Raw genomic sequence first — 27,164 nt, 5'->3', positions numbered from 1 at the left:
AGTGCTGGGATTAAAGGCGTGCACCACCATCACCCGGCCATAGATGAGAATTTTAATCTCAAACACTCTTCTAACTTCTCCCTTTCACTAAAGATAATTTTTGAATAATTAAATTCAAGCCACAGTCGTCATAAGAGTAGTATAGTAAATGTATTAACATGGCTTTTTCTCTAGGGTCTCACATATCTCAGGCTAGCCTCAGTAACTATGTAGCTGAGGATGGCCATGAAATTCTGATCCTCTGCCTCCACCTCCCTCTACCGACGACTGGATCGTAGACCTGTACTACCATGCCCAGTTTACGCTGAGGACTTGAACGTGGCAGGAAAAGTGTTCCACCGCTGGAGCTATGTCCTGGCTTTTCATTTCCTGTACGGATTTTTTTGTTTTTTTCTGGAGTCATCAGCTGCCTCCCATCTTTTCCTTGTACTATTTGCTTTAGTAATGTACTCAGAATGTCCCAAAATTTCTTACATGTATATTTTAGAACCTTCTTTCTCTCCCCCAAGTCTTCTATGTTAAAGTCCACCTTTATTTTTTTTTTAATTGATGCTTTAAACAACAAAATTTTTAGTGATTTTTTTTGGTAGTGCTAGTATTTGAGCCCGGGCTTGTGATATACATATATATATATATGTATATGTATATATATGTATATGTATATGTATTGCAAGAGGGTCTTTACTATGTAGTCCAGGCTACTGTGGAATTCATTATGTGACCCAGTTTGATCTCAAACTCATGGCAATCCTCCTGCCCTGATACTGAGATTACAGGCATGAGTCGTTATATCTGGCAAGGCTTCTTTTTGTATCGCTTTCTTCTCAGCTCAAATAGTGTCATTTAATGAATGCAGTACTATTAGCATACCACATTTGCAGTTCCCTTCTTGTCTTGGGACATATATATGCACAAGAAAAATAGCCCTCTCAAGAGCATGCTGCAGCTAAAAGCATGCTATAGTTAGCTAAAATAAAACTGCCACAAGGAAGAATTTGGCCTTTTACTTCAGCTTGGCACATAATAAATGTTTATGGAATGATATTATTTTTAGAATTGTATGTGACTGTTAGAGTCCACATGGGTCAACTTTCTCTATAGATTAGCAGATCTAAGATCAGCTAGAGAGGGAAAGTGATTTCCCTCAGGGTTATAAACCAATTTGAAGATAAAACAGATACTAATCTCCAGATAGTTTTACTCCTAGTCAACTATTCTTTCCTTTAATAAGATACTGCCTCATTCAAGGAGTCCAACACTAGGCTGTGACAGATGAAAAGAGAAATTGGCCATGTTAGTTAAATTAATTTATTTTCAAATTGAAATTTAAAAGACAGATAAGTTTGTTAAATCTAATATTATAGTGTTTTCATTCTATTTGGGGAGACCAAATAGTTATTTAAAATTGCTGTCACCAAAAAGCAAACAAAAAAGTTAAACAGCAGCAACTCAGGAGGTAGAGGCAAAAAGATCAGGAGTTCAAGGCCAAACATGGCTACATAGAGGGTTTGAAGCCAGCCTGGGTTGCATGAAAACCTAGTTCCAAATACCCAGAGCAGAAAATAAAATATACTTAAGATAGCTTTTATATTATGGAGTTGTCAACTGAATAAGATTAATAGGATAACAAACTCGTTTCCAATATACTGGCATGGTGAAAGAGCTTACTAGATATTAAACACTATTACTATGTATTTGGATGGTAAAAACATCAAGTCTCACCAAGTGGTCAGCTCTGAAACTATATCCATAAAGCAATACTAAACAGACTCAGCAGGTTGTATTTATATATTTATTCACATATATAAAATAATAATAAATTTTTTTGGGGTTTCGAGACAGGGTTTCTCTGTGGCTTTGAATAATAATTTTTTTAAAAAGAGACTATGAATTTGAGAGAGAGTAAAGAGAGGATTTGGGAGGGGGTTGGATGGAGTATAAATATGTAATTATACTTTAATTTTTTAAATTGCAAAAAATAAAAATAATTTGGATCAGAAACAAAACAAAACTCATCAAGTCTCTTTAGACTAAAAGGTTTATGCAAGGAACAATTTATTTCTTCAACAAATACTTCTTGAGGACTTACTATATACCAGGCACTGTTCTGAGCAAAACCCAAAATTCTTTTTTTATGCAATGTAAAGAGACAGACAGTAAACAAACAAAATAAGACCAGTGGGAGTTGAGGAGATAGCTCGGTTAGGGCTTCCCTTACAAGGACTTGAATCCAGTCCTCAGAACATGCACACAAACATGCAGACACATAAATGTACCAGGCAGTGACAGATGTTCTATAAAAATGCAGATCACTGGGAAAGGGATGACAGTGCAGAATGGGGCTGGAAAGGGAAGATCCTTGCATAGTGACATCACTTGGGCAGAGATTTGAAAGAAATGATGCAGTATGCCATGCAGATAATGTGAGTAGGGGGAGAAACGTTCCAGACAGACGGAAGAGCAAGCATGTGCTGATGCTCGGTGTGTTTGGAGACAGGTGAGATGAGGGGTGGGGAAACACTGAGGCCCGCAGACTGCTGGATCATTTAAAATAATGAAAGTCGATGTCGAGTGTGGCTTCTTGTCATGGTGAAATGGGAATGCACTAGACAGTCGTGAGCAATGACTTGGATTGTACTTAGGACCTCGATTTTAAATTGAGAATAAAAAGTCAAAGCTGTGAGACCAGCTACAAGGTTGGAATCTAGGTGAGCCATGGTAACTTAGGAATCGTGGCAGTGTGAAGGTGGTTAAAAGTGCTCAAAATCTGCATCTATTTTGAATCCAGAGTCCATGGAATTTGCCTCCCTGGGAGGTTCTAAAGATCTAGCAGCCTGCTGACTGCAACACTTCTTTGATAGCAGATAAGGTTCAGGAATGGGAGATCACTACTCTCAAGATATGTCAAAAATATTCTTATAAAGAAAAATGATGTGGCAGCAGCTAGATTTAAGAATGTTAATCTAGAGCTGGGCAAGGTGGCACAAACCCTCACATCTGAGCGGTGGAAGGAGCATCAAGAGCTTGAGGCCAGCCTCAGCTACACTTGCTGGCTTAAGAAGGCCCTGTTAAGAAGAGCTAATGCTTAATCTAGCCATCCTAGTTTTTATCTGGATTTCTTTTACTTCCACTTAAATTATGAATATACTGATTACAACTTCAAAATTCCACATCTAGCTAGGGTCTTTGAACTCTAATTTCTTCGAACGTTTTCCTTTAGGATCACTTTTATTGTCCATGGATTCTCCCTGCTCCTCACATTCTCACACTGTCCCTAAACATTAATGAGTTCAAATCAGATCCATTCCTTAAGTTATCATACTCAAGAAACATCCCTGTAGGATATGCTATATGGAAGGCAAAAGAAATTATTAGGTCTTTCATATTTTTGTTAACTGTCTTGTAGTTCCTTCTGACATACCTGGAAACAATCCTGTAAACAAATTAAAACCAGAGTCACTCTGCAAGGTGTTTCTAATAATGTTTGGCTACTGGAGGAGACCCATCAACAGAGACATGAACAATTCTTACCTCCTTAAGTCTTAGTTTTCCAATCTGTGGAATGGGAATAATAACGGTTCTATCACAGATTGTTGTAAGAAGCCACTGGAGAATCTTTGTAGGAGCACAGCTAGAAGCCCAGACCCACATTACACTGTTTCCTTTCCCGTGCTCCTAGGGATTCTGATATGTGTGTGTGGGAACTTGCTGAGTTCATGGGAGATCTTTGATCTACTAAAGTGTTCTTGTTGTTCTATGGATGAGGTAATACTGAGTCCACATTCTCTGGTTCCTCACATGATACAGCTTCCTAAATAACCCTAAGATCCCTCATAGTCCAGCTGTGGTCTCCCTCACACATCACACGGCTGCCAGCTTTGACTTTTCATGTCCGCGATGATATTAGCTACTCAGGCAGCTCTGCTTGACAGCTCAGCTTCTACTGCTTTCCATGATACCTAAGGCTGACTGACAGACTGATTCTTCCACAGCTTTCCCTGATTCCTAGGGCTGACTGACAGACTGATTCTTTTCTTGTCTCTTTTCCTTAGAAATAGGGTCTTGTGTAGCCCTGACTGGGAAATCCTCCTATCTCAGCCACCTAAGTGCCAAGAGTACAGGTATGTGCCAACACACCTAGCTATAAATTTCTCCATTTTTTATAATAATAAACTACGTCTCCCATTTGCTGCACTTATGTAATTGTTCCACTTTTTTTTTTTTTAAAAAAGTATGGTTCATAGCATTTGACAGATGAGGGACTTGTGGTTCAGACTTGGCCAGGATCTTACAGTAATTATAACTTATTCTAGAGAGGAAGACAGTTTCCATTCCTTCCTCCAGACACCATGCTTCCACCTTCACAGCCTTTGCTTTTTGACACTTGGTCATTTGTCTAGTCAGTAGTTTATTAGAGGGTATAGGGCTGCTTTTGGAAGTGTCAACTACTGTTTGTAAAGCTAAAGATGTTAAGGTGCAAGCTTAATAAAGTAGTGTCTTTTCCTTAACTGAGATATTCTCACTCATTAAATAATTTTCCACGGAATATGTGCAAAATATAGTCTGCATAGTAACTTAACTTGGGAACAAGCTTAGGTCAATACATATGGGATCAGCGGAGAGGCACTTTTATAGTTCAGGAAAGAGTTGACAGTAATGATAATGGTAGAAGTCAGGGAAATGGTCAGGTTTTATCTATTATGAAGGCAAAGTCAATAGACTTTACATTGGCTTGAGATAGTATCTAAGAGAATGAAGTAAAAGAGTATCTCCATGAAGAACCTGCGATGTGGCTCAGCAGGTAGTGGAGCTTGCCACCAAGTCTGATTACCTGAGTTTGATGCCCAGAACCCACAACTTGTCTTCTGACTTCCATACATATACTGTGGCATGCATACATGTACACATACACAATGAATAAAAAAGTAAGTGTAAAAAATACATAGAAAAAGAATATCTCCAAGGAGCTAAATATGGTATCATATGTATAATCCCAGCACTCAGGAGGCTGGAACAGGATTATGAGGATAAACTACATAGAGCAACTATGTTTCAATAAAAATAAACAACAAAAAGACACATCTCCTAAGTTTTTTCCCATCTGTCTTATCAACAGGAAAAAATGGAATTTCCATTATTCTATATGGATAAGATACTTGAGGGATGCCGGGTGGTGGTGGCACACACCTTTAATCCCAGCGCTCAGAAGGCAGAAGCACCGGATCTCTGTGAGTTCGAGGCCAGCATGGCCTACAAGAGCTAGTTCTAGGACAGGTTCCAAAGTTCCAGAGAAACCCTGTCTCAGAGGGAGAAGTTCTGGGAAAAAGACCAGGACTTTTTTGTTTCATATACAAACACACAAATTGCAGTTGTGACAAGTGCTAGCAGGTCATGGAAGGGTTCAAGAATGGATATGACAAGCCAGATTTATATTCTGAAAGAAAAAAAACCATTCTTTTGATCATTAGTATAGCTGGTGGTAGTGGTGCACGCCTTTAATCCCAGGCAGAGGCAGGGATTAAACTCTGTGAGTTCAAGGCCAACCTGGTCTACAAGAACTAGTTCCAGAATAACTAGAACTGCACAGAGAATCCCTGTCTCAAAAACAAAACAACAACAACAAAAGATAAGTCCATCCTGAGGATTTGTGGGTAGTTGTTTTGGGATCTTTAACAAATAATGACATCCTTCTTGAGGTTTAGTTTTCTTACCTTTCAAAAGGGATAGCAAATCTTGTCAGTCTCGAAAGTTTTTAAGGGAGCCAAGTCTGGTGGCACAGGCCAGCAATCTACTCAAGAGACGTAGGCAGTAGAATTGAGAGTTCAAGGCCTGCTGTGCTGTAGAATTAAGTTTCAGTACAATCTGGGAGGCTTATTGAGATGTAATCTCAAAATAAAAAATAAGTAAGAAGGTTAGGACTATAGCTCAGTGGTAGGGTGTTTTTATGTGGGCCCTAGGTTCAGTCCCAGTACCATCAACCAAACCAAACCAAACCAAAAGAACTGCCACAAGGATTAGCTGGAGTTAAAAAATAAACATTATGACAATTAGAAAAATATCAAATTTATAGAAAAGTTGCAAATACAATACAAATAACCTTTCCCTAAACAATTTGGGAGTAAGATAAACAAGAACTTTTTCCTCTCTTACTAATACAACTCCAGAAACAAGGAAATCAATATTCATGTATTACTTGCCACCTAACCCTTGGACTCCATTGCCACTTTGTGGAAATTGTTCCAGTACTGTCCTTTATAGCAAGAGGGCTGAGCTAAATAGAATTAACATATAACATACAATATTAAAATATAATATATGGCTGCTATGTCTTTTTAGTTATCTTTAGTCTAGAGTAGTCCTTTAGTCTTGACTATCATGGTTTTATAAGACTATCTTTTCACTCTTAAGAGCAAACAAAATGTAACCTACACACTAAATTGGTTGCTATTTATTGCATACCAGTGAATATTATGTTAGAGACTCTTAAATAAGGTATCTAGATTTAGTGAACATCTATCCTTAAATACTGCTCTAGCACCAGGTTTTAAACTTTTTGATATTCATAGGTAAGTTTCAGATGCTACAGTACATATTTAGGTAATAAGCAAGAGAAATCAGGTCTTTGTCCTCATGGGGCTTCCATGATTGTCAGCTGTGATCTTTTTTTTAAAAAAAAGAATGAATTGTTAGAATCAATGTGAAAAAAAGGAAACAAAGAAATATAAAAAAAGAAAATTATTTCAAGTGGGGATGTGGAGGGCATGTCTCCAAGGAGCAAACAACTCTACATGTCTCCCATGATTCTTGACGATGCCAAGGAGTGTCTTTATTTTACATTAATTAACTAATTTATTAGTTTGTTTAGTGTGTCTGTCTGTGTGAAGGCCAAAAGACTATTTGTCGAAGGCAGTTCTTTTTTTCCACCATGTGGGTTCTAAGAATTGAACTCAGGTCGGCAGGTGTGGCAGCAAGCACCCTTACCCATTGAGCTCTCTCACCAGCCACCAAGGACTGTTCAAGTTGGCATATGAGGTCTTCCTTGCTTGAAGTTGTGAGTCTTTCAGGAAATTGTGAAGCAGTTGAAAAGATCATGTTAAATGTGTTTTTGGCCACAGTTCAAGTTCAAAGTAGATGGGTGTGTTCTTGACTTCCCACAGTGCTTTTAGAGGTTTTCAGGAGAGTGATTTCTCCATGCTCATTTGGTGCAATGGGGTAAATGGTCTGGAATTCAAATCCTACTCACAGGCTTACATTTAATCCCCTGTGTGACTCTTCCTCTGGATGCGTAACTTTAAAGTGGGAATAGTAATACTTGTCTACCTGCTGCTAGGGAGCTGTGAGGATCAGGTTGAGGGTGACCTTTTAAGCGGCTTTACACTGTGGCCATGTGGGGAGAGAGATGCACCTGTACTGACTCACTTAACATGTGAGCAGGTATGGCATTACTTTTCTTTGATCTTTATATCAGCTAAGTTTTCCCTCTACCCCCTGTAAGCATGTATTCAATTTCTGGGTAGGTTTCATACTTTGGATCTTCCATGAATGAGCCCATAGATCCACTGTAGAAACTCAGGCACATTTGTTGACTTGACTCCAAATTCTGCTTGTTTCCATCCTTCCTGTGTCTACATATTTTCTTTGAAACTGAGTTAGAGAATTTAGAGAATTGAAAATAATCAATAAATTTAAGATACACTAGCGATTATCCTGTCGAACACCAGCCTTTCCCCTCTTTCAACTCTTTTTTTCCATGTTTTATTTCACAGAGGAAAAAAATTAGAGTCTGAGTTTGTGTAAATTCATATACTGAATTAGGGATAAACAGTAAATCTAGGTCTAGTAACACTGTATTCAGAACCAGGGGATCTTCATTGTTCCATGCAAATATAAGCACTTGAAAATCTTGTTAGAAGTCTAAGACTCCATCCCAGCCTATTATTTATTTTTATTTTATATGTATAGGTTTTCAGCCCAAATTGTTTATACATGAACTTCATCTGTGCAGTAGCTGTGGAGGGCAGAAGAGGGTTCAGATACTCTGGAACTGGACTCACAGATGGTTGTGAACAGCCATGTAAATGCTGGGAACAGAACCTGGGTCCTCAGGAAGAGCAGATAGTGCTCTTTAGTGCTAAGCCATCTCCCTAGTTTTGTTAACCTATTTAATAAGAATCTCTAGGAAATAAAATCCCTGAATCTATTTTTATGAGCTTCTCATATAGTTGTTATATATGAATAGAGTGCCCCTGAAAATTTTTTTAGCACTGAGGTTATAGACCAGTTGAAAGCATATACCTAGGATAGGTGAGGCACAGGGTTCAACTACCTTCATAATAATGTGTAGGATAGAAAACTGGCATTTTTTAAAACACAGGAGAAAGGGTAATTGTGAAATAGAGTGGGAAAAGAAAATCCTCTCCAGATTTCCTAATAGATCAATGTTAGGAAAGATGACATACAGAAATTGAGGAACTCGATTTTTAGTCTCTTAAAATTTCTTGGCTGTGCATTAGTGGTACCAAGGAGGCAGAAGCAGGCAAATCTCTCTGGGTCTGAGTTTCTCCAACCATACAGTTTTCAGGATTTTAACATACTGATTTTCTTCCATGCCTTTCCTCCCTGGTTTTGGAAACATTTCCTTTTGGAAAAGGCCATGTTATTTAAGAAGAAAATGTTTTGAATAGCAATTTATAGAATATCATGCTGCAGTGTCTAATGTGATAACTGCTAACCACATGTTATTTTATATTTGAAGTAAGATTAAATGAAAGAAAACTTTGTTTTCCACTCACACACACACCATATAGAACAATCACATATAGTGTGATATATGTGATATCACATATAGTGATCATTATATGTGATAGTTCTCTATGGCTAATGGCTACTATGTTGGACAGCAGTACTTTAGAATAATGTAATCTGCTTGGGAACCCCAAGGCCATCACTTACTATTCCTGTGCCTTAGGGTAAGTAAAAACGATAGATGTCAAAAGGCTCCATTCTTCTTTAACCTTTCTGGTGATTTCTGTATTCAGTTTTGGAGGTATGCCTCCCACCGCCTCTCTTTCAGCCTTCTGCTGCAGGGAGGGCAGGAGTACCCACGGGGAACATTAGGTGCTAATTTGTCAAAGGATGTTGTTTCCACTTTTACTCCCTTGGTGGAAGGAGAAAATGACCCGAGGCTGTGCTTACATCAGAGTTCCTAACATTTGTGCAATGCTTTACGGGTCATAGAACTCTTTCACATTATTCTTCCATTTTTATAGTTTCAAAGAATTCTTTTTCCGTTTTTCAATACAGGGTTTCTCTGTACAGCAGCCCTGGAACTGGAACTCACTTTATAGACCCAGCTGGCCTCAAACTCAGAGATCCACCCGCGTCCTCAGTAATGGGAATAAAGGCATGTGCCACCACATCCAGCTCAAGTATTCCTATTCTGCCAGGCACATTGTGTTATGTATGTAATTCCCAGAGGTTGAGGCCAGCTTGGGTTAGTTTGAAACTTGGTTGCCAAAGACTAAAGTTTGGAGATGTAACTCAGTTCTTTTGCCTAACTCAGAACATTTGCCTAACGTGTACAAGGTCCTGAGTTTGATTACCAATACTACTCAAATAAAATAAAGTAAAAAACAATTTGGAAGGCCATAAAGTTAATTTTAATAATCTTCATGGATATAAATTATATGGGAGAATTTGAAAAGTGAGAAGTCCAAGATCGTTGTGGTGGCACACACTTTGTAATTCCAGTATTCATAGGAGGATTACTGGGAGTTTGAGGCCAGGTGAGTTACATAGCAAGATTCTGTCTCAAATGCCAAACTCTAACAAAAAAATACCAATGCCACATTCTCTGAAGAAGCATCTAGTACAAATAGGTACATAGTTTCAATGAACAATCCTATTCTTTTTTTAAAAATATTTTTTATGGTTTATTTAACTTTTTTTTATATGCATTGGTATGAAGGTGTCAGATCCTCTGGAACTGGATCTTCAGACAGTTTTGAGCTGCCACATGGGTGCTGGGAATTGAACCCAGGTCCTTTGGAAGAGCAGTCAGTGCTCTTAACCACTGAGCCATCTCTCCAGCCCCAACAATCCTATTCTTGTTTGTGTTTAGGGAGGGTGTCTTAGAATCTGCATTATTAGCATTATTTGAATATACTTTGAGAAAGGCTGATTTTGCTTGGTTCTCATGACAAAAATTGATTTTTAGTATCTTTGCAAATCTCAGATTCTATGTGTTACCTCCGGAGTTAGAAAGTTCCCAAAGGAGCACATTCTGTCTTTGGATACCTCTGACAGAAAGACTTTCTGTATACCCATCTCTCTAAAGAGACTTAACTACTCCACTTATAGTTACATAGTGCTAACCCACTTCATTCCCATAATAATCTTTCAGAATTATTAGTTGATCCAGAAAAAAAATTAAGTACCTACTATTAAAAAAAGGTTCTGTGCAAGACACTGGGGATTTAGCAGTGAATATGACCAGCTTGGCCTCTGCCTTCAGGAGCTAGGAGAAACAGCCAATTTTCTTTTATTGATTGTTATTAGTTTTGGTGTGTGTGTTTCACGTGTGTGTAGGTAGGTATGGAGGCAAGAAGTTGACATTGGGTGTCTTTTTCTCTGTTGCTATCTTATTTTTTGAGACAGGCTCACATATTGAAGCTGGAGCTCACCAATCCAGTAAAACTAGCCAGCCTACAAGGCACAGAGATCTGCATCTCTTTGGCTCTCCAGCGCGGGTATTTCAGACACAGGCTGCTACACCCAGCATTATTGGGGGGCTGGGGATCCCTGCACAGATTCTCATGCTTGTGCAGTAAGCACTTTCCCAACTGAGCTTCCTGGCCCTAAAATAGCCAAATTTAAAAGCGAGTCACAGAAGTACAGCTGGAGAAAAACACAGAGAAAATAGGTAGACGGTGATGATAAAACCAGAAGTCACAGAAGTACAGCTGGAGAAAAACACAGAGAAAATAGGTAGACTGTAATGATAAAACCAGAAGTCACAGAAGTACAGCTGGAGAAAAACACAGAGAAAATAGGTAGACTGTGATGATAAAACCAGAAGGGATGGTGCTGTTAGGATGAGGAGAGGAAATCTCACCTGGTAGCTGGCATTAAACTGAGGGCTAGCATAAGCTAGAACAATCCAAAGAACTGCAGGAAGATAGTGAGTGAACATGGGTGTTCTGTTTATCAGAAGCTGCTGTGTTTGGAGCCTTAGGAAGCAGACGAGGAGAATGGCACAAGATGAGGTAGAGGAAGATGCAAGGTTTAGAAGTTTGGTTTTTCTTCGTTATGTAATGGAACCTATTGATGAGTTTTAGGTAGGAGACTCTGTGGTCTGATTTATGTTTTTAATTGAGCATTCTGAATGGTGTAGATAAAAGGGGGCAAGAGTAAAATGGGAGACTGTATGGAGTCCATTATGGTCATCCAGGAAACAAATGAAAGTGGGTGTAACTAGGTGAAGGCAACAGAGGTAGAATTATCTCAAAGTGGCTAGGGCATCCCTCAATGGCTTCTTCCCCCAAGATTAACATCTGGCTAGTGCTCCTCTCATAAGAGGTTGGAGGATCTTAGTGCATGCTGGGCAAGTACCTGGGCCTGCCACTCACCTTTCTCCCAGTCCTTTGGCCCTATCTCAGGCTTTACTTGTAGTTGTAAGGTATTAAAATCTCCAATCTGATGCCTTTCTTCTGGTAGTAAGAAAGGATCTCTAGTCTTCTCTGTTGTTAATCACTTAACAGCCTTCTGATGCTTTGACTATGACCTTGAGTACCCTATTGTGCTGACCTTAGTTGGAAGAGGCAGAGAACTAACATGACCCTTGCCCTCTGGGTGCAATAGGAAAAATAAGACCCATATAAATGCAGTACAAGGTTGTGTGTGTCAGGGAATCACAGGAAAATGAAGTGAATGGCACTGGAAGGGTGAAAGACTTTTCAGTTTGGGGGTTAGATAAGGGAAAGGGAAACTATGAATGATCTCATGGACGACATTCATTTTGAAGGATAGGAGTGTTCTTCCATGGGATAGTCAAGGATAGCCTCACTGAAAAAGCAATGTTTCCTGTAATTCCAGCACTTAGGAGGCTGAGGCAAGAGGACTGCTGTGTGTTCGAGGCCAGCCCAGGCTACGTAGTGGTTCACCCCAGCTTGGGCTACAGAGTGATACCAGTCTAAAAATAAATAAAACAAGCCAACATTTCATCAGTGCCTTGAAGAGAGCAAGCCACGTGGGCATCTTGAGGAACAGCGCTGCTAGTGGAGGATGAGGGTTCTGGGGATGAGTGTGTTTGCCAAGCACTAAGGCAGTCAAGTGTATGGAGCAGGAGGGAACAGGAGAGGAAGCCAGAACAAGAACATGTGAGTACAAAAAGGAACTAGGTCATGTAAGAATTAATAGACTATTGGAAGTACGTGGACTCTGACTAAAAACTGCATGAGAACCATGCAAAAAGAATAACACCCCTGAATTACCTAGTGGTGATTTTGACAGGGACAATTGAAATAATTGTGAAAACACACATATACATATATGCATAGACATATTTAAAATTTTATTATTTATGTGTATATATGTGTAGTTGTGCATGTACCCAAAGAGGTCAGAGAGGTGTTGGCTCCCTGGAGTTGAAGTTCCAGGCAGTTGTGAGCCACTTGATATCAAACTCAGGTCCTTTGCAAAAACAATATGTGCTCTTAACCACTGAGCCATTTCCCCAGTCCCTAAATATATTTTAACAGTGGACTAGAGTAAAGTTGGAGAGTATACAAAAGGGCTAGTTTAAAAAGACTCTCTGCAGAAGGGCTGTGTATCCTGTGTTCTCTCACTAACTGTGGCCTCCATGTGAGGCAGGGAGTAAGGTTTATGGCAAAGGTCCATCAGTAATCTATCAGTTAAATCTCTCATTAATAGTTTTGTTTTGCTTAAACTTTTGAAAATTAGCTATCAGTTTTAAAAATTTTGACAAAAATATATTCCAGCCAGGCGGTGGTGGAGCACGCCTTTAATCCCAGCACTCGGGAGGCAGAGGCAGGCGGATCTCTGTGAGTTCGAGACCAGCCTGGTCTACAAGAGCTAGTTCCAGGACAGGCTCCAAAACCACAGAGAAACCCTGTCTTGAAAAAACCAAAAAATATATATATATATATATATATTCCAGACTCTAAAAAAATGACATCATTAAGCCCCATTGAATGAAATTTAACAGGAGCTAAGTTTAGGTACCGGATGCCTCCTTTAGCCAAAGCATGGATTGTGTTTTCTCATTGATTCCTCTATTGTTGCCCCTAAATTGAGGCTAAATATCATTTACATATATTATTGGTCTCATACAAAAAGTTAAGAGGAGGGAAAACAGTTTCCTATCTCTGTCAAGTTTTAGTCATGTGATCTACTTCAGTCACCTGCACATGCTCAGGTTAGTCATGTGATCTACTGCACTCACTCACCTGCACATGCTCAGGTTAGTCATATGATCTACTGCACTCACTCACCTGCACATGCTCAGGTTAGTCATGTGATCTACTCCACTCACCTGCACATGCTCAGTTTAGTCATGTGATCTACTCCACTCACCTGCACATCTCATTTTTTCCCCATTGTGCTGAGAATTGAACCTGAACCTTGCACGTGCTTGAAAAATGCTCTGCCGCTAAGCTGCACCTCAAGCCCCATCCCCCTTACTTTTTGATCTTACAATTCCCCCTGTGGAAGAAAGAGGACTGAACTCTGAGTCCCTGTACTTGTTCTTATGCAAACCACCCTTTGGTCCTAATCATAGCTAAAAGTCTCTTTGAATCTCAAAATTACACCAAATTAATTGTTCAGTTAAAAGTTCAAGGATCCTGGTGGGCTTTGGATCTTGAAAAGGTCAAGTTTTGTTCCCTTCTAAGCAGACAGGGTCCCCAGCCTGGTGTCTATGACAGAGAAAGAAGACACTGGAATGAGTAAGGCACCTATATCAATAATGCATAGCTTGTGCGCACAGCCGGAGAGCTCTGCATATGTGAGCTGTGCACATCTGTTCTCATTCATCATGCACACACCAGGCTTGTTTTCAGTGCTAGAGATACAGCAGTGGACGAGACATTCCTGTAAAGAACATGAATAATAACAAGCAGGTAAAATAAATGAGATTATTTAAAATAATGGAAGGTTTTATAAAAAATAAAAGCAGAATGATTTGGTGAAGTTTCTAAAAGGCAAGCTGTGCATGTAGGTGGGCATGTAAATGCACTTTCAGGCAGACTCATGTTTGAATTCTTGGTACATATATTTATGCTTATTTGTGTTTGTGTGTGTAGCTCAGCTTTTGTGAGTTCCTATATTAGTATATATGACTTTATTCAAGTGTATATAGAGACACATTGACTAAGTGTATATACGGGGTTGACACTGGGGATCACGCATGAGGACACACATATCGACATTCCGCTGCAGCTGGAGATGTTTTGAAGTTTCTGTAGCATTTGTCAGTGGGCAGCTTTTCTGCTTGTGGCATTCAGGGACATTTGCCAGCTTCCTCTCTCCTTGTGCTGTCCCGTTTTAGTAAGCTTGCTATGCTTGGCTTCTCTCAGCCCTAGGAGGGTTAAAGCCAAGGAGAAGATAGTAACTGACTCATCAAGCCAGAAGCTGGAAAGAAGCTGATAATTTCTGTGTGACTTTTCTCAGTAAGAAGAGGCCTGAGATCCTTGCCAATCCAGTTCCTTCCACTGTGAGAAAATAGTCCTGACTTGAAATCAGAAGATCTGAGGCTCTATTCTTGGCTCTGTCACTTCTTATTGTGTGACCTTGGCTGGCTAGTTCTCCCTAGGTGTCAGTTTCCTCCTTCATAAATACTGTGGACATAAAGAAGGGGAGGGAGCACAGATGGCTTGTTGAGGTTGAGGGGTATTATATAGTATTGCATCTGGAAAAGGAGAGCAGAAGCAGTGGCATGGTAGGAAGTGTGGAAGAGGCTGGGCAGATGGTTCACCACCAAGCCTGAGGACCTGGGGCCCCCGTGGTGAAGGGTGGAACCAGCTGCCCCTGATTGCCCTCTACACATGCCATAGTATGCACCCTTCCAAACAAGCAAAGAATATAAAATGGAATTTAATTTATTTTTATTTTTATTTTTGGTTTTTCGAGACAGGGTTTCTCTGTGGCTTTGGAGCCTGTCCTGGAACTAGCTCTGTAGACCAGGCTGGTCTCCAACTCACAGAGATCCGCCTGCCTCTGCCTCCCGAGTGCTGGGATTAAAGGCGTGCGCCACCACCGCCCGGCTAAAATGGAATTTTAAATGTGGAGGTAGACATGAACTTTGTGGATCAGGAAGCCAGAGAGAATATACTCAGAATAAAACTTAAACGTACCACTCCTACAGGGCCTATCAGATTTGACTGATGCCTAGCTCTTGTTCTCATCTAATCTCTTGTTCGCTATATTCCAACCACATTGAGTTCCTTTCTGCTCTTTGAACAGGCCTCAGTACCTTCCCATGTGATGCTTTTTCTGCCCAGAATATTCTTTCCAAGAACTTCCATGGTTACCTATTTCTTCTTGTTGTCTTCACTGACAGCACTTCCCCGTGCTTTCCCCGACACTGTTATCTAAAGTGGTTATCTCCTAATAGTTATCAATATGTAAAATGGACATGTCTTTGGCCCCAAAATTGCATTTCTAGTAATTCATACTATGGATATATTTGCAAATGACATATGAATAAAGATGGCCATTGAATTATTACTTCTTAAATTAATTATAACATACAAATAGTAGATAAAGAGAATGGAACCACTCTTGATAAAGAATGGTGCCAAGGCATATGTTTAAATTTTTAAAAAGCAAGCTGATTGAGTTATACATGTAACATTTGTTCAGTTTATTGCTTGTGTATAGTAACTAAAGGCTAAAACTGTACCTCAGTGGTAGAACACTTGCCCGGCATGCCTGAGGCTCTGGTTTGCATCCCTGTCACCACACACACACACACACCACTACACAACTGCTTGGGTATGGTGGTATATGCCTATAGAAGGAGCCCTCAGGAAACTCAGACAGGAGGATTATGTTATTGAAGTGAGCCTGGACTACATAGCTATACCCGGTCTCAAAAAGAAACAATAATTAAAATGCCATCGTTTGTGTAGAAAATTAGAATCTGTAAGAATACACGTACATAGACAACTTTGTCTAACAAGTCTGTTCCCTGAGTAGAGCACCTTTTCCTAAACCTTACTACCTTGTGCTGGGCTAGACTGTAAGGAGCTTATCCCTTAAAAATATCTAATATTCTAAGTTCAGTTTTAAATTTCTGCCTCCATTGGTATCGTAAGGATCTTATGAATGATGCTAAAAGCATAGACTTCTTTCAAAGTCATTATTTTGGTCACCTACATCAACCCTTCGTGCTACTAAGAGAGGCCTTGTCTTCAAATTGTCTCTAGGAAGTTACTCAAAATATCAGTAACAGTGGTTGTCAGCAGGCAAGGTGACTGGGAGATTAAGAGGGACACCTATCAATACATATCTTTGTATGCAGCATCATTTATATTACTTATTAAAACTAGTGAAACAGCAGTAGAGGGGAGTAAGAAAAACATTCTTATATGTAAATTTTCACATGTAGTCACAGTCCTTTCTTTGTTTGTGTTGTTGTTGTTTAAACAGGGTCTCACTTTTTAGCCCAGGCTGGTCTGGAACTCACTGTGTAGGCTGACTTCAAACTTTTGGTAATCTTTCTACCCCACCTCAGCCTTCTGAGTTCTAGGATTACAGGAACATGTCACCATACCTGGCTAAAATAGTGTATTTTTAAAAGGTATTTTCCCCAGTCACTCAGTTTTGAATCACTGTTTTTAAATTTATTCATAATGCTTATCATAACTTAAAAATATCTTGGTTTAATTGTTGCTTATATATTACCTACACTGTCATTAGTATATAAGCTCCATGATGGCAGGTGTCTTGGACATCAGTGTCTTGTTCTACACATGCATATAGCATATAAAATTGTAAATAAGCAAAGAAAGAATTACTAAAAGAAACCAGGCCAGACTTAGGGAGTCAAGAGATAGGAATTATGCTATGGAATGTGGGTGACATTTTCATTGCTGTTGTTATTGAGTTGAAAATTATGTACTCACCTTTAATCCCAGCTCTTGAGAGGCAGAAGTAGGTGAATCTCTGTGAGTTCAATGCCAGCCTGGTCTACATAGCGAGTTCTAGGCCAGCCAAGGGTACATAGTGAGACCCCATCTCAAAAAGAATAAAAAATATTTTATTCATTACTTTATGTATTTATGTATTCATAGGTAAGGTCTCACTTAGCCCAGGTTGGCCTGAAACCTACTGTGTAGCAAAGGATGATCTTGGACTTTTATGCCTCTACCTCTTGAGTATTAGGATTATAAGCATGTGCTGCTGTACCCATTTTATACCATGCTGGAGACTGAACCCAGGGCTTCATGCATGTCAGGCAAGCATGCTACCAACTGACTATATTTTCTGGCCCCTAAAATGTTTTATTTTTAAGGATGTTACCTCTGGAATTAAAACCAAAATTTCATTTTAGAAATTATTTTATTTTTATAAAAAAAGTAATTTAAAAAATTGTGGATAAAGGATTTTTACCAAGATGGTTTATCATGTAAAAGTGCCTGTCACTAATCTTGATTACCTGAGTTTGATCCCAGAATCCACATGGCATAGAGAGAGATCTGATTAACAATTTTTGTTCAACCATCAAAAAAATAAAGGTTTATAAAAACCAACCATGTTCAGTGAAATCAAAGTGATAAAAAATATTCCATCCTATGATCATCTTATCTAAGAAAAAGAAAGATTGGAAAAACAGCATGTGAGCCAGGTGTGGAGGTTTATAGCTGTAATCCCATTGCTTTGGAGTCAGAGGCAGACAGGAGAACTGGACACTTGAAGCCAGCATGGTCTGCTTAGACAGACCCTGCCCCAAAAGACAAATGAAGGGAAGAGGGAGGGAGGGGAGGAGGGAAAAGAAAAGAGCCAGTGAGATAACCAAGTGGCTAAAAGTGTTAGCAGAGCTAGCCTGAGGACCTGGGTTCAATCCCTGGTCCCACATAAGATGCCAGATATGGTAGTGGACATCTGTAATCCCAGAACTCCTTCAGTGAGATAAGGAGACAAAGACAGGAGAATTCCCTGGAAGCTCCTGAGCCTGCTAGCCTAGAGTACAAGGCACAGCAGAAACCAAAGATTCTGCTTCAACAAGACGAAAGGAGAGAACTCTGAGCTCTGCGCCATGGCATGTGCACCCACCCACACGCAAGTAAATACGTAAATATTTTTAAAAAGAATAGAAAAAACAGTGATGAAAAGCAGGACAAAAGCTCTTTCTGTCCTCTTGGTGCATGTAGAAGCCTGCTGGGAACAGGATTTCTTCTTCCTTCTTTCTTTTTCATTCTCCTCCTCCTTTTTTTTTTTCAAGACAGAGTTTCTCTGTGTAGCCCTGGCTGTCCTGGAACCAACTCTCTCTCTCTCTCTCTCTCTCTCTCTCTCTATCTCTATCTCTATCTCTATCTCTATCTCTATCGCTATCTCTCTATCTCTCTATCTCTCTCTCAACTTGAGAACTTCCTACCTTACTCTTCTGGATAGTGATATTACAGATGTGAGTCACTACACTGGGCTTTAATTCAGTCTTGATACTTTATAAAAGTCATATATTGCTGGATCTGATGGGACACATCTTTAATCCCAGTACTTGGGAGGCAGAGGCAGACAGTGGGTTAGGCCAGCTTGGTCTCCATAGAGAGTTCTGGGTGTGAGACCATTAGCTTGGTCTCTATAGTGGGTTCTGGGTGTGAGACCATGTCTCAACAATAGCAACAATTACAAGGTGCATCTGTTATGTCGTTTCTCTCTAATACAATCCTAGGATAAAAGAGAAGGGCTCAGCACTCCAGTTTGTCAACATAAAAAGACTCAGAGGGCCGGGCAGTGGTGGCGCACGCCTTTAATCCCAGCACTCGGGAGGCAGAGGCAGGCGGATCTCTGTGAGTTCGAGGCCAGCCAGGTCTACAAGAGCTAGTTCCAGGACAGGCACCAAAGCTACAGAGAAACCCTGTCTCGAAAAACCAAAAAAAAAAGACTCAGAGGTAGACAGCACTTTCCAGTCTCATAAAACATGCATACAAAGTATCTTGAGAGGCCAAAGTGTCTGTCTAGTCAGTTCAAGATATGGTATCAGGGAACTGGAGAGATGGCTCAGCAGTTAAGAGCATTGCTACTTTTCTAGAGGATCTGGATTCGATTTCTGGCATCCACATGGTGGCTCATAACAATCTATAACTCCAGTTCCAGGAGATCCAATGCTTTCTTTTGGCCTCTGGTGCAACAGACTTGCAGGTGGTTCCCAAACATACATTCAGGAAAAACACTCATACACATAAAAATTTTAAATTAGCTAATTAAAATTTTTTAGAAAGATGGAGCAGAAGATTCACTAACAGGAGAGTGCCAGGCATTGAGAAGAGCAGATGGAATTTTGCTACTGCTCCTATCTTGTTTATAAGAAAACAGAGCTGTGTTCCTAATTACTGATTCTTTCTGATGTATCTCAGGGAGGGCAATGAGCCAGGGGAGACCACCAAGATCACATATCGTGAACTTCTGGCCCAAGTGTGTCAGTTCAGCAATGTTCTCCGTAAACAGGGTGAGTATGGGGTGCAAGAGAGGAACTAGAGAACCTTAACCCTGAGTCCTCTGAGGAACTGGGGAGAAAGAGGACAAGAAATGTGGGAATCTGGTAACAGGACCAGAAAAGTTAGCTAGGAGAGGCCGTCTGAGTGGGAGGGGGCAAGGAGAGCAAAACTGGTCCATAGTCCTGTCCTGTGTCTTTCTTTGCTGTAGGCATTCAGAAGGGTGACCGAGTGGCCATCTACATGCCCATGATCTTGGAACTCGTGGTGGCTATGCTGGCCTGTGCTCGCCTTGGAGCTTTGCACTCCATTGTGGTAGGAGCTGGGGCTGGTGACAGGAACCAAGGGTGAGGGACAGGGTTCTGGAGAAGGAAATTGGAACTGGATGGTGAGGGATCATAAGTATAGGTCCAAACCAGATATTCGGTATCTTCTGGAACCCCGTTTTGGAGATGCTGAATTTCACGACCACCCCCTTCCTCTATTGCTCAACCCCTAGCCCTCACCTTCCCCTCAGGTCTTTTTCCCTCCCTAGTTTGCAGGCTTCTCTGCAGAGTCTCTCTGTGAAAGGATCCTGGACTCCAGATGCAGCCTTCTCATCACCACAGGTGACTGATTTCCCCCCCCTTCTCCAGGTCCCCCGATACCTCAAGTTGGTCTCCATTCTGTCTGCTTGTTGAGTCGGGGCTACTTGGGATGGAGGGTAGGGACTGCTTGCCTGCCTTCTCCTCATCCTACCGCGGCCGACTCTTTGTCAGCCCAAATCATCTGGAAGAACCAGAATCAAGAGCCTATTCAGGAAGGGCCCTGTGGACATTAGCCCACTGGGGCATGGTGTGTACTAAGGCCTGGAATGTTTATTGCTCCCCAAAGATGCCTTCTACAGGGGGGAAAAGCTTGTGAACCTGAAGGAGCTGGCTGATGAGTCCTTGGAGAAATGCCGAGAGAAGTAAGTGTGCTGACCTAATGGCTACTAACTTGGGTCGACAGGCCCTTTCTCCATTGCCAGCTTCCCTTTGCTGTATACTCCTAGAGGGGCATGGGTACATCTTGCCAGCTTCTTCTGGACAACCAGACCAATACTTCAGCCTTTTCTTTTCTCTAGGGGTTTCCCAGTGAGATGTTGCATTGTGGTCAAACATCTGGGGCGGGCAGAACTGGGCATGAATGACTCCCCCACCCGGTCTCCCCCAGTTAAGAGGTCGTGTCCAGATGTCCAGGTGAGTCTGACACCACTGTATTCTCCTTTGGGCTCTAACTCCCTCTCTTTTCCTACCCAAGGATTTCCTATTTTTTCCCCTTGGCTTCTTCATCATAATACTGAGATCTGGGAACAATTCCAGGAAAGCTTCCTCTAATAGAGCTGGCTGACAGCAAGGGTATGACCTTGAATATGGGTAGAGGAGCCTAGCGTGAGAAACTGTGAAGGTTGAGAGGCAGAGGGGACCCTTAGGGCGTAGTCTTGGGCTTGGGTTGGAAATGTGCTGACTTGGGTGACTATATATACCCATTTTGATTGGACTGAGACTTGAATGAGCTACATTTGTGGCTTTGGATCCATCACTTCTGCTGAAGGCTGTAGGAAAGTTCCATTAACAACCTACAGTTTGGAGGGGCATAGGTATGTAAATTCTGTGGTCCAAAAGGAAAAGGGATTACTGAGATTCTTTGATTTGAAGTATCCTGAGCAGTGTTGGGACCAGAGAGGCTAGTGTAGGACTAGGGAGATTGGGGCGCCCAATCAATATTAGAAATTCTGTACATAATAGGGGTTAGGGAAATGAGGCTGAGGGGCTAGTGAGAGGGCAGGCTGGGAGAAAGAAGGCATCTAGGGGTTTAGGGAACACTGACCCTTCCCTCTCTCACCTCTATCTTTGGACCCTGCTCATCAGCCTTTCCATTCCATGGGCTCTTAACAGGGTAAGCTGAAAGAGAAATCCAAGTGCATCCGACCCCAGGTATCCACTTCTTCACTGCTCTTGGTCACTGCTTCCCTGTGTGCTTGTCTGTCTGTTCATCTGCTCTCTGTCTGTTTGCTCCAGTGAGGTTACTGACAGAGCTAAGTCTGTTCCCTTTGTTCCTGGGCTCCTTGACATCTGTGTTATTTGGAAGGATTAGAAAAGCAAATGTCTATCTCTGCCTCTGTTGACTCACATATAACCAGGATATCAAAGTTAGCAACAGGCATCCCAGCTCACTCCTGCATAGATCCTTTGTGGGAGGGGGACTAGGTAACCTGTCAGAAAGCATATGCTGTGCATTTAGCTGGGGGAGGGTAGAGCCAGGAAAGATAGGAAGCATATGGAGGAGGTACAAACTCTGATCTTGAGATTTTGCCATCAGGTTGGGAAGTTAGACCTATATTGTAAAAGGAAAAAGAAGTTTTCTATGGGACAGCAGAGAAGAAATTCCTAAATACATTTATATACAACTTGGAATTTATAACCCATACATAACTCTGACATAATTAAGTACTAAATCCAACAAAAGTCACGCTGTAGGTGGTACTCAAAGGAAGTTAGTGTGGAGCAATGGCTTATGGTCCAGAGAGACCAATATTTGGTTGTATGACTTCAAATAAGTCATGTCTCCTTTCTGTACTTCATTTTTTAAAAAATGAGTAATAAAGACACAATATATGATTAAACAAAAATGGTTTCAAGGCCACTGTTCCTGTGAGCCTCACCATCTTCACAGGGCACTTTGAACCCTCCGTGGCTGACTTCTGTGCTGGTGAGACATAAGCCCTTGCTGACTCTCATGAGTATTTGAACACAGACCAGATTTCTAGGAAACCGTTTTCCTTATACAATATAGTCAGCACTGGGTTTGGGAATGCAGGCCTTTTATCCCTACACTGGGGAGGCAGAGTCAAGGATCCCTGTGAGTTCAAGACCAGCCTGATCTATATAGTGATTTCCAGGCCAGTCAGGGCTGCATAGTGAGACCCTGCTCCAAGTAAAAAGGAAGGAAGGAAGGAAGGAAGGAAGGAAGGAAGGAAGGAAGGAAGGAAGGAAGGAAACAAAAACTAAATGAAACTTCTTTTGAAAAAGGTAACAAATTTGGTGGTTTGGAATGCAGGTTCCAAAGCCAGACTGCCTGGGTTCAAATCCTACCTACCCTACCTGCTCCAATGTAAGAGCTTTCTTGCTTCAGTTTCTCTCCATGTAATGTAAAGACAGTAACTGTACTTATAGGATTTTATCTATATATATGGTATTTGGCATGTAGTAACTACTCAAAATATATTAGGTGTTGTCACTGCCCTTAAAAACATCAGATAGACTGGTAATTTCCAGAAAGAAGACTGGAAAAAAACAAACGAACACATAAATATATAAAATTTCTTGTAATTCAGTCTCAAGCAGCAAACTACTGGGTTTTGTTTTTTTAGAGATGAAAATAAAATCAATTACAAAAACAAAAAAAATAAAGTAAAACAAAACCAAAAACAAGCAAGCAAGCAAGCAAACAAACAAAGCGAAATTAGTCTCACAATGTTCAGGTGTGTTTGTGTAAGAACTGCAGCAAAGCTGCAGAAACCGTGGCAGGCTCCAGGCTCCTGCCCTGTGCGTCTCCAGTGCGGGGCCTGCTCCAGTTTGTGGGCGTTCTCAGCCACACCACCTCCGTACTCCATATTCCCTGACCTGGTAGCCTCCGAGACTGTTCTGAGGGCCAGCTCCTCAGTGTTTATTTTAGAAAACACAGCCTTTTCCTCTTTCAAGGCCATGGGCCTCATAGGTACACACGAAATCCACAAGGATGTTTGCTTCCCTGACAGCTCCTCTCCTTCCTGGCCTCCCCGTGGGCTCCGCAGCTGGAGCAGCACACCCACCCCACTCCTCCCACACACAAACACCTGTAAAGGAAACAGGGTTTAAGATTGTAAAAGTTCTCTCATTGCCAAACCACAGTGTAACTGTGTCTTATCGTGTCAATTCAACGTACGATACACTATCTATAAGGAATATTGACACAGCTCCACTCAAAAGCAGAATGCCCTCAGCTCAAGTAATAATTTGACAGGAAGAAAGTAGTCATGTGATAATGTATACTCATACTGTATGTAAACTCATACGGATCTTCCACTTAAAGATTAAGGTACTTTATTTATGTTTTCTTGCTGGGACAGCTTGTCTGTTTTCCTCCCCGCAGCCCTTAAGACAGGGTTTCACTTTATAGCCACAACTGACCAGGAATTCCCTATGCAGACCAGGCTGGCCTTGAATTCAACATGCCTCTGCTTCCTGAGTGCTAAGATTAAAGGCATATGCCACCCTATCCAGCCCCTTATTTTTAATGACACCCTCACATAGATCATTTTTATAACACTCATATTCTCTTGAGTAAAGGGCAGGTAATACAGAAAAACAGGAGTGGTTAAAGAGTCATTTTCCAGTTTATCAAGGTATATATCTAACACTTTGTGATTTTTTAAAAAAATATTTACATAACAAATTATCATATGTCTATGTATTAGAGGAAGGAATTCATTTAACATTGCTATATTTACTAGTTAACCAGGGCCATTGCACATTCAAGAATAATCTAATGGATGCAGATGTAATGACATATACTTGTCATATGGAAGCTGAGACTGGAGAACTGTAGCTGGAGGCAAACCTAAAATCTTGTCTCAAAATAAAAAAAAATTACTATGAAAGGGCTTTAAGATAGCCAAAGCAAACCCCAACATTCCTCACCGTCTTAACCTTTCCCCGGTGGTCATTGAACTTCTCCCTAAGCTTTCTGACATTAGTCGCTCTCAACCTGCAGCAAAGGCCTGGTGCTATTAGACAACATCTTTCTCTATTGACATTTATAAGACCCTGTCAGACCTTTATGGCAAAAGGAACTTGCCTTGTTTAAAACCCCTTAAGGGGTTAGAGAAACTGCTTAGCATTAGGAACACTTGCTGCTCTTGAGGGGAATGGGGCCTCCCATCACTCACATCAAGAGGCTCACAGCCACCTGCAGCTCCAGTTCCAGGGGAACCAAAGCCCGTCCAGGCATCTGCATTTACATGGCACACAAACATGCACTCACACACACACATTCACATAAATAAGAAAAAAGAAAACTGAGTGACTTCCCATGGCCATACGGCATAATTTTTGAGACATCTACAGAATCCAACTTCACCCAACAGAATGGAGAATGGAAAAACTAGTTTTCAAAGAGGTGATAGTCGGGAAAAGAAAGCAGTTTCAAAGGAGAGGTGAGAGAAACTACAGGCAATGCAGCATAGTGGGGCACCCCTTCCCTGAGAGGAATTCACCTTGGTGCTTCTTTGCCAACTTGAAACAAGACTTCCTGCTGAATGGAACCTGACTCCTGAAGTAGGGGCTGCTGTGGGTTCTACATCTGTAAAGATACCAGAGAGCACCTCCACAATGGGATGGAATCCAAACACGTAGGAAAAAACCCAGAACCCAAATCTGTTGGGTTCTCTTGCTATTAACTAACAGAGTTAAGTGCTCACCTGTAGGTAGTGACTAATTTGTTTTCCTGAGTTGTGTGGTTGTCTACATCCCGGCTGATGTGTGCCACCAGTCCCACAGTACATATGTGTGTATTTGGGCTGTGTACGCATAGTTATATATGCAACAAAAATGTCTTCTGAGTGTCAGATACATTACTAGGTGCTAAGGCTATGGGGAAATGCAGAGATGCCACTGCCCTCCTAGAGGTCCCTGTCTAGTTGGGGAGATAATCAAGAAAGCAGAGTGACTGGAAATGTGTGCTGTATGGGAAAGAAACCAGGTGCTGTGGTGATAGCAGCAGGTGCTGTGGTGATAGCAGCAGGTGGAATGGAGTCTGTCGGACACTGGGCAGGGAAGTCTTTCTAAGAAGGTTCTACTTCAGCTGAGTACCACAAGACTGGAGGAGCCAGGGAAATGGCAAAGGAAAGCCGGGGAAGGGGCGATCTGGAGTAGAGGGAGAGCAAGAAGGCAGAGTGAGTCTGTTCTCTCTGCTCCATTGTACCCTGGAAGGCCCCCTTCGATTCCTGTGCACCTATATGCAGGGCCCTTACTCCCCCAGATGCCAGACAGGGCTATCTGCTGCCTCTCTCTTGAACTTTTACATTCTTCCCTGCCCATTCCTGTTTTCCTCCTCAGATCTCCTGGAATGAAGGGGTTGACTTGTGGTGGCATGAGCTCATGCAAGAGGCAGGGGAAGAGTGTGAGCCGGAGTGGTGTGATGCGGAGGACCCACTCTTCATCTTGTATACCAGCGGTTCCACGGGCAAGCCTAAGGTAAGTGGTGTGTGTGTGTGTGTGTGTGTTGTGCATGTGTGATTGTGTGTGTAGTGTGTGTGGTCTGTGTGTGTGTACAAGTTGTGTGTGTGCATGCTAGTGGTGTGTGTGTGCATATGTGTGAATGGTGTGTGTATGCGTGCAAGTGGTATGTGTGTGAGTGGTGTTTGTGTGTGAGTGTGTGTGTATGTGAGTGTGACTGGTGTGTGCATGTGTGCACGAGTGTGTGCACGAGTGTGCAAGTGTGTGTATATACGGGTGAGGAGTAAGTTCCTGAGGAAGCTTGGAATGACAACAGAAGCCATTAGATGGGGTGCTAGGAATGTGAGTGATAGTGACTCAGATTTCAGAGAATGTAAGTGGTCAATATATTTATGTGACATCAGGGTGTAACAAAGGAGATGGAAGAGAAACAAATGCTATAAAATATGAAAGAGCATCAGCAGGGTTAGAATCTCTAAGAAGGATCTCTTTCCAGCTCTGTGTGGGCTCCATTTGTTGGTCAGCAGAGGTGGACACAAAACCCCAGCCTGAGGCTCCATTCTCCCCACAGGGTGTGGTGCACACAACTGGAGGCTACATGCTCTATGTGGCTACAACTTTCAAGTATGTGTTTGATTTCCACCCGGAGGATGTGTTCTGGTGTACAGCAGACATTGGCTGGATCACTGGCCATTCCTATGTCACCTACGGGCCACTGGCCAATGGTGCCACCAGTGTTTTGGTGAGATGGGAGCTGGGACATGGACAAAATTCTTCCGGGTGACTACCTCCCAAGTTCCTTAGTCTAAAGAAGGGAGACTTACACAGGGACGTACCTCCTGGAGAAAGAGGAATCCTGAGGGGTTGTATATCGTACTAGAAAGTTCCTTGGCATGTGTGATCAGAGGGTAAAGACATAATTGGTCAGAAGGGCGAACAATGAACCTGAGGGAATGGTAGGGGAATGAAGGGCTATTGTGAAAGGCCAAAGTAACCAGAGTTCACTGGGGTCAGTTTGAGGGGATCCCCACATATCCAGATGAGAGCCGTTTGTGGAGCATTGTGGACAAATATAAGGTGACCAAGTTCTACACAGCACCAACAGCAATCCGGATGCTCATGAAGTTTGGAGATGAACCTGTCACCAAGTGAGCCCCCTCCCAACCTGCCACCCCGTAGGTGTCCTTCAGAGCTGAGCACTGTCCTGTCACCAAGTGAGCCCCCTCCCAATCTGCTGCCCATAGGTGTC

The 27,164-nt window shown here is 41.6% G+C and overlaps 1 protein-coding gene across 1 annotated transcript in view; it reads left to right on the top strand.

Annotated features, from left to right (window-relative positions):
* Nucleotides 1-27,164, top strand: part of Acss2 (acyl-CoA synthetase short chain family member 2) — a 40,803-nt gene that overhangs the window by 7,201 nt on the left and 6,438 nt on the right. The window contains exons 3-10 of the mRNA XM_005363078.2: nucleotides 19,599-19,690; nucleotides 19,888-19,991; nucleotides 20,212-20,284; nucleotides 20,550-20,625; nucleotides 20,782-20,896; nucleotides 25,796-25,933; nucleotides 26,487-26,657; nucleotides 26,930-27,063. Coding sequence (XP_005363135.1) covers nucleotides 19,599-19,690; nucleotides 19,888-19,991; nucleotides 20,212-20,284; nucleotides 20,550-20,625; nucleotides 20,782-20,896; nucleotides 25,796-25,933; nucleotides 26,487-26,657; nucleotides 26,930-27,063 — 903 coding nt within the window. The remainder of the gene's footprint in view (nucleotides 1-19,598; nucleotides 19,691-19,887; nucleotides 19,992-20,211; nucleotides 20,285-20,549; nucleotides 20,626-20,781; nucleotides 20,897-25,795; nucleotides 25,934-26,486; nucleotides 26,658-26,929; nucleotides 27,064-27,164) is intronic.

This window comes from Microtus ochrogaster, linkage group LG8 (genome assembly GCF_000317375.1).
Source record: "Microtus ochrogaster isolate Prairie Vole_2 linkage group LG8, MicOch1.0, whole genome shotgun sequence".
NCBI classification, from domain to species: Eukaryota; Metazoa; Chordata; class Mammalia; order Rodentia; family Cricetidae; genus Microtus; species Microtus ochrogaster.
The sequence above is the reverse complement of the archived record's forward strand: the minus strand, read 5'-3'. Positions and strand labels throughout refer to the sequence as shown.